Below are 12,511 nucleotides of genomic sequence, written 5' to 3'. Positions count from 1 at the left end.
CGTTATCTTTGCAAGCATATATCGAAGGTTGTTCTGGAGCATTTATTGCCTTTCTGGAAACGTTCGTAAGAAATGTTCTTTAAATGGGAACCCTCTTGCACTCTTGGTGGGGATGCAAACTGGAGAACAGTATGGAGGTTCGTCAAAAACTAAAAATGGAATTACCCTACAATCCAGCAATTGCACTACTAGGTATTTACCTAAAGGATACAGAAATACAGATTCAAAGCGGGTACATGCTCCCCAATGCTTATAGGAGCGCTATCAACAATAGCTCAACTATGGAGAGAACCCAAATATCCATCGACTGATAAATGGACAAAGAAGATATAGATATAGATATAGATATAGATATAGATATAGATACATACACACATATCTCCATACATACACACACACACTGAGATATTACTCGGCAATGAAAAAGAATGAAATCTTGCCATTTGCAATGACATGGTTGGAGCTAGAATGTACCATGCTAAGTGAAATAAGTCAGTCAGAGAAAGACGAATACCATATGATTTCTTCACTCATGTGGAATTTAAGAAACAAAACAGATGAACATATGGGAAGTGGGGGGCAGTTTTGTTCTAACAGACATTTAGGTTAATTGTAAAGATAAGGAATGCATTATGGGTCGAAATCAAATATTCCTGTCACATCTATTTTGTTCCTGGCTTACTGGCTTTATTTTCAAAATTGAAGTTTGTAGTTTCCTTTTATTGGCATTCTTGCATATACTGTTCATTCAATAAATGAGTTATGACTTTCAGAAATAGTCTATTATGTCTTATATAAATATTGCCACCCCTACTTTCTTTCCTTTATCATTTTCATGGAATATCTTTTTTCTATGCTTTTACTTTCAGTTTGTGTGTGTCTAAAATCTGAAATGAACCTTTTGTAGGCAGCATATAGGTGGGGGTTTTTTGTTGTTTTTTTTTTTTGAGAGAGAGCTCATAGGGGAGAGAGGCAGAGAGAGAGAGAGAGAGACTGAGCCACCCAGGAGCCCCAGGATGGTCTTGTTTTTTTAATCCGTTCAGCCACACTCTGTATTTTGACTGGGACATTTAATCCATTTACAATTAAGTATCGATACGTATGTATTTATTGCCATTTTGTTCATTGTTTTCTGGCTGTTTTGTAGTTCTGTATTTCTCCTTCTCTTGCTCTCTTCCCATGTGATTTGATGACTTTATTTAGTGTTAAACTTGGATTCCCCTCTTACTACCTTTCGTGTATCTATTTTTAGGTTTTTGGTTTGTGGTTACCATGAGGTTTGTGTATGGTAACCCATGTATGTAGCCGTCTATTTTTAGTTTCTTATATTCCCTTTTTTTTTATGTTGAGGTTCTCGCTGTGTCGCCCATTCTTCTCCCAAGTTTTGTAAGCACATTTATGACCATTACTTTGAATTCTTTGTTGGGTAGATTGTCTATCTCCATTTTGTTTAGTTCTTCCTCAGAAGTTTTGTCTTACTCTTTTGTTGGGAGCACAGTCCTCTGTCTCCTCATTTTGCCTGACTCTCTCTGTCGGTCTCTCTGTATGAGGTGGTCCAGCTTTGGCTCCCACTTTCGCGGGCATGGCTTGAAGTGGGCGATGTCCTGTGGGGCCCATGCGTGCAGTGTCCCCTGACAGCGGAGACCGGGGCTTCAGCGGCACCCCAGTGTGGGCTACTCACGCTCCCCTGTTGTGGGAGGGTCGTGACTTGTCTGGGTGTGCCTGTGGCCGGCCGTGAACCTGGCCAGGACTGCGGCTGGTGGGAAGGGCTGGTTTCCAGCCCGGCGGACCGCCAGGCCCAGGGAGGGTTGCTGTGGGTGTGCCCGTGGGTGGTGCCCCCGTACCGTCGGCTCGAGGTCTGCCACGGTGCAGGGCCGCGTGGTCCCCTCAGCACGGTGTCACCAGTCCAGAGGGAGGATTGCAGGACGGAGCCCGCCAGGGATGGGGTCAGCACGGCAGAATGAGAGCAAAACCTGCTGCCGCCAGTGTGTGTCGGTCCCCAGTGAGAGGCCCAGCTGCCTCCCGCGTCTCTGGCAGGTGCCCCAAGGCTGCTGAGCGGCTGTCCTTCGCCTGTGGCACGTGCGCTTTTAAATCGGACGCGAGCCCTTTCAGAGTGTTCCCTTCCCTACGGTTTTGTCGTTGTCCTGGACGTACTGCCCGTGAGCGTTTAAAGCCAGGCGTTCAGGGGGCTCACGTCTCCGGTGCAGGACCGGGACAGTGCCAATCTGGAGCTTGAATCTCTTACTCCTCAGGGAAGCTCCCAAACCTGAGCCGCACCAATCTCCGCCTCTTTCGCCTCATCTCAGTGCCGGCGGAGGCTCTGTCCTCCCAGTCTCCAGGCCCCCTTCGGAGGGGCTTCTTCCATATACAGGTGCGGATTTGTTGTGTCCACGGGAGGAGGTGAGCCCCGGACGTGCGTCTGCCACCACCTCCAACCCTCGACCATCACGTGTTTTCTTTCGCCTTCTGTGCCACCGTGACCTCGCACAGAACTGATAAACACAGACGTAGCTGGTTCGGCCTGCTTTACACGGTGCACGGAAAGCCTTCGAATCCAACACAGAACTTTGGCTAAGTGAGTCATTCAATCAAGTAAAACAACAGATTTCGAGGGGTTCTCTCTCTTTTTTTTTTTTTTTTTTTTTACTTCTAGGCCAATTATTCTGGGAACTGTGGCTGTGTACTGGGCTTGGTGTCAGATATTGGGACTCCTAAGAACAAAGTTGAAAGAAATGCATGAGGCATAGAATGGATTCCATCCTATCAAATACATTTAAAAAACAGTTTGGGAAATATTGAAATCTGTTGCACACAGAATTACTAGCCATTTGGGACAGAAGTGACGGCCGGAACCTTCTTGGAGGAAGAGAATTACACTGGATTAGACTCAATTACAGAGCTCTGCCTCGTCAGCTCAGACTTGAAGTAGCTTTCCTTTCTTGTCACTATCTTGGTGTGATTTTTAAAATGATTTTTGGCTCTTAAAAACTGAGAGCAAACTGAGGGTTGATGGGGGGAGGGTGGGTGATGGGTATTGAGGAGGGCACCGGTTGGGATGAGCACTGGGTGTTGTATAGAAACCAATTTGACAATGAATTTCATATTTAAAAAAATAAACTGATTTTTATTTCCCATTTTAAGAAATTTTCAGGACTTCTAAACTGAAAGTGAAAATGCCACAAATGTAGTTGAGCTACACCCATTCTAAGTCAACACATGGAGAGAATTGTGACCACGTTGGCTTTGGAAGGGGATGTAACATTGAGCGACATGCACCCAGATCGCATCCCGTGCAAATCCACGCAATGTGTGCCAAAAGATGTCTTGAAACGTCTCTTGGCAAAAATCGTAACCTGTTATGCTTCAGAGTTGTATCATAAAGACTGTTTCTTTAGCAACTGGGGTCTAAAAAGTGTAACCTCTGTGGTTTCCTTAAAATAATACGCAAGATCAACTGTTTCCTTTGCTGCTGGAGTGTTATTTTTATATATATATTCGTACAACTTATTCAGACGGAGGTTCTGTGGGAAAGTTAACTCACGAAGTAGCTAGCTGGTAGAGATACACCGCGTGACAGGCCGTGTGCTCAGCGACGGGGAGGGAGAATGTTTGGAAAAGCGTCCATATGTAAATGGGGCACTGTGCCGGGTGTAAGGTTCTCATGTTCTACAGAATGGTAGTGCGTATTAGCACGTGTAGGCTTGTCCCGGGGGTGGCTTTGGAGGCTTGACCCAGGCTGGGGTAGGACGACTGGGTTCTATTTGAACCTGGAGGGTGGTAAACATGACTAGTGGTGAAAGTTGAACCGTGCTTGTGAGCAAAAGGATCAGATCTAAACGCAGAAGTGTGCAGGTGGGACCGGACAGGGTGGGCACCTGGAGCCCAATAGGATCCCGCGTCTGAAGCAAAACAGCAGAGGAAGTGGTGCAACGGAATCAGTAGTGAACCGCGTGCATATGCATCCTCCGTCTCATACTTTGTGGGAGCAAACGAGCAACCGAAGCTGAACGAGCAACCACCGTCCTTTCAGAATTCCCAGGGAGAGGCAGCTGCGGACCATGGGCAGGCAAGCGACAGGGACATTGGGTCTGGAGGAACCCGAGACCAACACTGAGCAAGCAGAGCGTGCATTTCCAGGGGAGCAGCCAAGCCTGGGTCCTGCGAGGGAGGGGCTTGAGCCTATCGCGGTGGAAAGAGGCTTTGAGCCGCCAGTTTCAAAAGATTCTCTCCTAAGTCTTAACGTTATTAACCTTTCCTCCCCCAAATGTCTGCCTTTCCGTAGCATTGAACAGACGACGGAGGTCTTGTTGTGTCTGTCACCTGGAGAAGCTGCTGACCTGAAGGAAGGAATCAATTTCTTGAGAAACAAGAAGACCGGCAAAGATTTCATTCTGTACAAGAATAAGAATCGCGTGAGGGCGTGCAAGAACGTGTGCAAGCATCAAGGAGGCCTGTTCATAAAAGACATCGAGGATTTAGACGGAAGGTACCGAGGGTTCTGTGCCTTCTCACGGGTGGCCCCTCTCCCGGTGAGACTTGGGCAGGGAGGGGTGCGCTCACTGAGAAACTTTGAACAACTCCGTCAACAGATTACGTCCCCGAGTAAATTCATAATCTTTGTGTGTGCTCACTTAGGCCATCTCTCCGATCTCGAGAGTTTATGATCTCTACTTAGGTTTCCTCTCTCTCGGGGGAACTCTCCACTCCTCTGTGGCTTGGTAAAAGCTTCCAGTCCTTGTGCGAGGGAGTGTTTGGGCGCCTGTTTGCCTGGAAGTGGGTGTGTTGGTCGGTGGGCTTTTCCAGACCCCGCCTGAGAGCGGACAGAATCCCCCTTCACTCCCCGCCAGGCTCCTTGTAACTAATAAACAAAAGAGACGGCGTCCCAACTCTCCCTGCCTGGAACTGTGACTCTCCTGGGCCCTTCCCAGAAGAACTCACGCTGGTGTTCCCGGCCCCGCGATGAAAGCTTCACCTTAAACTCGGGCCTCCCAGACACAGGAGCGGTGCCAGAAGAGGGTGGTTTTGTTTTGTTTCCTGTGGCTGCCGGGGAGCTAACAGCTGTGCCTGGTGGAGCCAGGGGGAGTTCTGAGCGGGGGCAAAGTGTTATCATCAGCCAACTTCTGGACTCCAGCAGTGCCTGAGAGAGAGACCCGCCTTCAAGCTCTGCTCCAGCCCAACCTGCCCTGTGTGGTTTTAGTCGTTCCCATAGTGGGCGTTCTGCTCCCACCGTGCTGTCAGTCATTTGTGACCAGCGTGCTCAGAGGGAGCTGGGCGGCTGTTGAGAAGCTCCCTCGGTGACGGGGTGGAAGACCACCGCCAGGGGTGGGACTAGGATGTTCTCGCGCCTGCAGATGCGTTTGCTTGTGAACGGTTAGTTTCAGGGCCCAGCCTACATACTATTAGAATTTTACATCTTAGAAAGACCACTGGCGGACCTGTGGCTTGATGGGCTCCTCCAATAAAGTCGCTAGCTTGGGAAAATTAAAATACAGGGCACCCTCTTAAATTTGCCTTGCAGATAAACAACGAGTACATTTTTAGTACAAACACGTCCGTGTACTGCACGGAACGTACTTTCACGGACAGCTGTGCCCTGGAGAACCTCTTGATAATTTGCTGACAGCCCAATCTTGACTCCCTGCCCTTTGCCCACGGGGTGCAGTTAGGAGGCCCTGAGACGGGGGTGGTCCTGTCCCGAGTGGACTTTTGACAGCGCTCACGGCTGTCCGGGTCCTCTGATGGTTCAGAGACTTGCTTGTCTTCTCTTCGGGTCTCTGCTGATCCCTTTCACACGGTGCCCACCTAACCAGTCGTTTAAGGAAGTGTTGCGGCTTGGTGGTTGAGGGCAGAGTCTTTCCCATGGCCTGATTCAGAAGCCCCACCGCTCAGCAGCTCAGTGACCTGGACCAGTTTCTTAGCCCGTCTGGGCCTCCGTTCTCCCCTCCCAGTTCCGCCCCTGTCCTGTCGACGTGTCTGCTCCACACGGGGAGCCAAAATCTCTCACCGTCACTCCCAGACGCAGCTCCCCGAGCATTTCTTTGCTGAAACCGAATCCCCGGAGTTAACTTCTGCACCGCCCTCCCTCACCCTCCTCTCCCCATCCGGCCGCCCCGTTCAGGTTCTCCTCCAGCCGTTCCCCCCGAAGACTCTCTTTCTTCCAGGATCCGGTCAAGAACGATGACCTGCCTCTCCTCCCCTCCCCACTGCAGCCATTTTCTCTTCTTCGGCCACAGCCCAGGTCAGCAACTCCTTGAAGCTGTGCTTCTCGGATCTCAAGTCCAACGGTTTCTCACAATCTCTCCTGCATGTGAAGCTGGTGTTGCCTTCTGCCCGCCCACCTCCGCGTGAGGATTTATGTTCCTTCTCCGATGGCCCAGGATGCTGAGGAGCTAATTTGGAACGTTTTCTCTTAGTTTTCAGAGAGCTGTTGTTGGCTACTTGCTGATGATTAAAGGAGATGGCACAAAAGAGTCCTCTGTAAACCGAAGTGTGGAGCATGCTTTATGCCTTCTTCGTAGAAAAGAATATTTTAAAAGTCTAGATATAACGAAGCTTGAAAAAAAAATCAGCAGGGTTCCCTTATATGTCAAATACGCATTTTTAGGGGCCCCCGGGTGGCTCAGTCGGTTGAGTGTCTGACTTCGGCTCAAGTCATGTTCTCACGGTTCGTGGGTTCGGGCCCCGCATCGGGCTCTGTGCTGACAGCTCGGAGCCTGGAGCCTGCTTGGGATATTGTGTCTCCCTCTCTGCCCCTCCCCCACTCATTCTCTCTCTGTCTCTCTGTCTCTCTCTCTCTCAAAAATAAACAAACATTATGGGGCGCCTGGGTGGCGCAGTCGGTTAAGCGTCCGACTTCAGCCAGGTCACGATCTCGCGGTCCGTGAGTTCGAGCCCTGCGTCGGGCTCTGGGCTGATGGCTCGGAGCCTGGAGCCTGTTTCCGATTCTGTGTCTCCCTCTCTCTCTGCCCCTCCCCCGTTCATGCTCTGTCTCTCTCTGTCCCAAAAATAAATAAACGTTGAAAAAAAAAATAAAAAAAAAAATAAACAAACATTAAAAAATGTAAAAAAATTCATAAAACACATTTTTAGTTTACAACCTCTCATGTTTCTGGTCTGAGACATATTTGGTTTTGTTTTTAAATTCTTCAACTGTCCAAGGAAAAGACTTCGCTGCAAACACTAGCAAAATAAAGAGGAAAAAGTTGAACTGTTTGTGTCCCATCCCCAACCCCCACACGCCTTTCAACGCTCCGGTAAGAATGGAAAGAAAAAATCAGTACACATCCTGTTTTTGTTACAGTCTGATTCTCCTTCGGGAGTAGGGCTACCAAAGTGAGCAAATGAAAGTACAGAAATCTTAGTTAAATTTGAATTACAGATCAGCAAAAGATTTTCAGCATATCTCAAATACTGTGTTTGATGTAGATATATTTTTTAAATGTTCTCTATTTATCTGATATTCATATTAACCGGGGGCATTGTTCTATCTGGCAACCAGGCCCTGAAATTTTGAGCTATAAGGAAATCCTTCCTCTTCGAAACATGAACACTTTAGCTGAAGTTTGGTTTGGTACACTGTGGCAGAGGTCAAGTGTTGTCGATCAGAAACATATACTTACTACTAGGTTCTTTCCTTGTGTTGGCTCCCATTTGGATCTTCTCCAGCGAACCATCCCTGAAGACCACTTTATTCTCTTGGTTCTGTTGATCTGTCTAGACACGTGTCATCTTAGGACATGGAACTGAACGTCACTATTCGTTTATTTTTTTTAGCTTCATTTGTTTTAAATCACCTACTGAGGATGATTACATATTTCCTTGGGTACTGAGTATTCATCTATTAGTGATTTTCCTTTTATATAGTTGGTGCTCAAGCCCCTCATTTAATTTGATCGCCAAGTAATGCACTTAAGCTTAGTGAGATTAATTATCATTTTACCATTTCACAAACCTCAGTACAGTGTCTTTTCCACGTAGGTCTGTCAGATGCACAAAGCACAACTGGAGGTTGGACGTGAGCACCATGAAATACGTCAATCCCCCAGGCAGCTTCTGTCAAGACGAACTAGGTAAATGGCATCGGTGATGAGAAATATATTCTGCTGTGATCGTTACTGGCGTCCTTTTTTGTCAGCTTGTGTCTCTACTCTCACTTGAAGCTTTGGTAAGACGGGTGAGAGAGCGCCAGGTCCAACGAGAGGACATTTCCATGAGGTGGTGTCTAGGACAAGACTGTGACCAGCTAGGGTCGGGGGTGGGGGGCTATGACAGGTCTTTCGGAGGCCGTGTTTGTGAAGATACACAAGATAGATGTTCGTGCACGTGACACTCCGAACGATGATGATGAAACCTCACCTTTTGGGCTGGGAAAGAAAGTACTTCAAACCCCACAGCTCTTTCTGGCACCGATAAGAGGCTGCAGTGTGTGTGCGACTCTCAGTACACCCCCCTTCAACTTTCTGCTTCCCCTTCTGGAGCAGAAGGGCTTGTCTAAATATGAGTCACAAGGGCTTCGGTGGACTCATAAATGCGTTTCTGTTCTAACTTACTAAGCTGGGTTTTAACAGTAGAAACGTTACATGTTAGACAGACTGTTTCAGAATGACTGCTGCAGGAATAACGGATAGTTGTGATCGGGTGGGGAGATCACAGAAAGCTTCATGCTCCCTCCTGTGTCATCAGTTTTGGCCTTGCCTGTTAGCCCCCCGTGTGCGCATGCTCACACATGCACACGCACACACACACACACACACACACACACACACACACACACACACAGGGTCTGGCACCTGTTAGCTCCCCATGTGTGCATGCTCACACACACACGCACAGACACACACGCAGTCTGGTGTTCATACAGACCCTTCCTAGACCTTCATCACCTGCTTAAATTATGCCCCCATTCCTCTGAACCCTAAAACAAGGAACCCCCTTGAAGCGGGTGTCCACACTTGCTGTCTGCCCCTCCCCTTCCCACTGTGGTGGAGCTGCGGCCCCACCACGGCATGGACACGGCTCCTATCTAGGTCACCAGCCCCTTCCATGTTGCTCAATTCACTGGTCACTCCGTTGTCACGGTACCCAAAGCCAGCGGCATAGAGCCCAGTGGCACGGTCTTTTCCCTCCTATCTGGGGAGCAGCGGTTTCTGCATTCTTTCCTATGTGCTACCTTACAGCTCTGTGGGTCACGGGGGCAGCACACGTCTCGGCGGCTAACACTATAGTGTCAGCAGAGCTGTGTCCCTTTCTGGAAGCTCTGGGGAAGGATCCGTGTCCTTGCCTTTTCTAGCTTCTAGAGGCCCTCTTTGTCCGTCGTCAGAGCCTTGCATCTCTGTGGCTTATTTCTAAAGTCACATCTCCCTCTGACCCTTCTGCCTCCTGCTTACAGGTGTTAGGATCCTTGGGATATATTGGGCACACCCAGATAATTCAGGATATTCTCCCCAGTTTAGGGTCAGCTGATTAGCAACCTTAATCTTGTTGGCAACTTTAATTCCCTTTTGCCATAGAAAACCTAATTTACCCATCGTTCCTGGGCATTAGAATGTGGACATGTTTGGAGGCCATAGTGCTGTCCTGGTCCAGGTTGTCAGCTCCCACCTAGAATCCTTAGTTCTACAACCTTCCAAGTCTCGTCTGCTGTACTATCCCTTAAGGAGGAGGAGGAGGAGGAGGAGGAGTCAGAAGAGGCTTCCAAGGGGGCCTCTGAGGAAACCACCCAGAAAGGGGGCATTTTGAAGAAATACTGGAGGACCCAAGAACGTCTGCCAAGAAAACCAAGAAATCAAACATAGAAGAAAGTACCACATCAAACAAACAAGCAAACAAACAAACAAGAAATAAAATTCTGTTGCTTAAGAGGGGATAGCATGCATCGAAATCGTTAAAGAGCCTATTCCTGAACCCAGACACCTGTCACCACTATAAAATGTCTTCAAGGCTTAAACAAAAGCAAACAACGAAACACTCTCCTGATTTCTATTCCGACCACACTAACTGCTTTTCTCAGGCTCCGCTGCTGACTCGTCCCCGGCCAGACTTCTGAATGTCGCAACGCCCTGGGACTGGCCCCACAGCTCCCTGCCTACAAGCTTCCCCTAAGGGATCCCATCTAATCCCGTGACTCTAGATGCCGTCTTTACTCGGATGAGTCCAAAATCGTTCCCTCCAGATCGGAGCTCCTCCCTGAGCTGGCCACCCGCCCACCCGTATTTCCACACGGACTTGAGGTCGGGATCCCAAGCCAGCGCAGCCAGGACAGAACTCTCCGTGCCCGCCTCCCGCACAGCCTTCCCCGTCTCCGTAAATACCCGCCCAGTTGAACAAAGCCCGGAAGTCGCCCTTGACTTTCCTGTTTCCGTAAACTCCCACATCCAGACCGTTAATCGGTTGCTTCTGTGCCAGAGCGTCTCAGAACCCGTGTATACCGCGTCCCTCTGAGCGCAAGTCCGTGCCCTCTGCCGTGTGGGCGGCCGCTCTGCTTCCTTGCTTGCCTTCTGCTGTCCGTCCACTCCGCTTACGGCACCCGGCCCGATGTCGTAAATATCCAGGTCGATTCACTTCGCTCCCCTGCTCAAAACTCTCCAGACAGCTTCCTCTCACACTTAAGAACGTGAACACCTTTGACCCAGCGATTTCACACCCAAGGCCGTATCCTCAGATACACTGATGTGTACTGTGTATCTTAATCACTGATGTGTTGAAAGCTATGGCTATAAGAATGTTCATTTACAGTACTTACAAAAAAAAATTGGAAACAACTTAAACATTAGCAACAATTCTAGTGTATCTAAGAGTGATACGAGTGAAAAAAATGGAAAGAATATTACTGATCATAAAGCAAAATAGGGGGTGCGTGGGTGGCTCAGTCAATTGAGCGTCTGATTCAGTTTCAGCTCAGGTCGTGATCCCAGGGATCTCGTGGGATCGAGCCCTGCGTCAGGCTCGACACTGAGCGTGGAGCTTGCTTGGGATTCTCTCTGTCTCTCTCTCTCTCAATTACAGAAAAAATTTAACTTTTTGAAATTAAAATTCTTTTAAATTTTTTGAAATTAAAAATTTTTTTAATTTTTTAAAATAAAAAGATTTAATTTTTTAAAATTAAAAAATTTTTAAATATTTTTTTATAAAGCTGAGTAAAGGTCATCAACATTACATATAGTAGGACCCAATTATGAGAAAGGACCATGTACCTAAGCGCGTGCCGGCAGTATGGGTGGGGGCTGACTTACCACTGGTTACCTGTGGAGGGAGCTGAGCTGGGGGGCTTCCCACATGTGCCTCCAGACTGGGGGCTTTGAGTATGCTACCTCTATATCCTTTTCAGGCTCAGATTACTGTGACCCTAGCAGATAACATAGAAAATCGGGGCCACTCTTGCTCATGTGTCTTAACGAGACCAACTCCAAATCACTTTTGAAAGAGTCTGAGCTGTATGGCCAGGTTCCCCCACGAGCAGAGGGGTCACTGACTAGGGTTCGTACTTCTTTCCATTCACCGCCAACCGGACAGGATGTTGTTCTGGGCAGAGTTGCTGATTGCTTTGACTGGAAATGTTTCCTCCCGTGCCCCTCGAAGGGACGTCTGTACCCCTAACTTCTTTTGCCAGTAAACTCCCCACTCCTGTGTTGACCTGGCCCAGGAGGCCTGCAGATCGCTGTTTTCAGGAACTGGTTACAAGTGCCGTACAGATACTGTGAGGTTAATTTGGCGGAAAACTGATAAACAAAAGTTTGCTCCTGATAAAGTGTTTGCCTTAGTGAAAGAGCAGTAGACCGTTGCCCCTCGTGAGTCCGTAACCCACAAATCTAGAGCCGCTTAGGGTCTTATTCCAAACCTCTAACTCTTTTGGACGAGACCTGTGGAGAGACAGGATGGCAAAATGGTTAAGGGCGGAGGCAGTGGGGCCTGACAGCCTGGGTTCAGATCCCGACGCGCAGACACACAATGAAGTGACTTTGGGCGTATCTTCCAACTCCTTGTGCTTTAGTTCCCTCAAATGGAGGTGATATCAGTGGTAGCTGCTTTCCCGGGTTGTTGTCAGGATTTTCAGGGTGAACATCTGTTAGATTCCCTCGGTACGCGGGGCCTAATGATTTATCTGTACACGTATATCTGGGGTAATCTGCACGTGTCCCGCAGCCGGGGACCGCAGGAGCAGGGAGGAGGGATTTCCCAGCAGCGGGAAGTTGGGTCCACTGGAAAACGGAACGATGATCTGGGAATTAACATGAGGGCTGATGTCTGCTGCCCGGCGGCCGGCAGGGTAGTGGAGGACTGGAGGCAGCGAGCCCCAGAGGGCTTCTTTTGGAGCCCGTATGCAATCTGCCTTTGTGCAAGGGGCAGAGAGACCCTTAAGCACTTGCTTTGGGATCATAGTTAAGAGTTGTAGACTTTTAGTTTCTTCTGTTTCTCTTGGGGGGGAAACATTCTGAAGGAGAATCCTTCAGAGTGGGTATCAATGCAGTTTTCTGAGAGACTCTCATAATACTGTGGTATTTTCTACCTGATA

General features: G+C 48.6%; 1 protein-coding gene across 12 annotated transcripts in view; it reads left to right on the top strand.

Annotated features, from left to right (window-relative positions):
• The window catches only part of LOC124528930 (cytidine monophosphate-N-acetylneuraminic acid hydroxylase), a 144,416-nt gene that overhangs the window by 83,178 nt on the left and 48,727 nt on the right, over positions 1-12,511 (top strand). For 10 of the 12 annotated variants that reach the window (XM_047102807.1, XM_047102801.1, XM_047102804.1 and 7 more), the window contains 2 exons: positions 4,283-4,486; positions 7,978-8,069. In XM_047102807.1, coding sequence (XP_046958763.1) covers positions 8,024-8,069 — 46 coding nt within the window. In that variant the 5' untranslated portion in view covers positions 4,283-4,486; positions 7,978-8,023. Of the gene's footprint in view, positions 1-3,932; positions 4,067-4,282; positions 4,487-7,977; positions 8,070-12,511 lie in introns of those variants that run through there. The other 2 variants (XM_047102803.1, XM_047102805.1) reach the window with 2 other exon arrangements.

The sequence above is a fragment of the Lynx rufus genome, unplaced genomic scaffold, assembly GCF_022079265.1.
Source record: "Lynx rufus isolate CCGP_SWC_20201006 ecotype Redwood Valley unplaced genomic scaffold, mLynRuf1.p SCAF_6, whole genome shotgun sequence".
Lineage (NCBI taxonomy): Eukaryota > Metazoa > Chordata > Mammalia > Carnivora > Felidae > Lynx > Lynx rufus.
The sequence above is the reverse complement of the archived record's forward strand: the minus strand, read 5'-3'. Positions and strand labels throughout refer to the sequence as shown.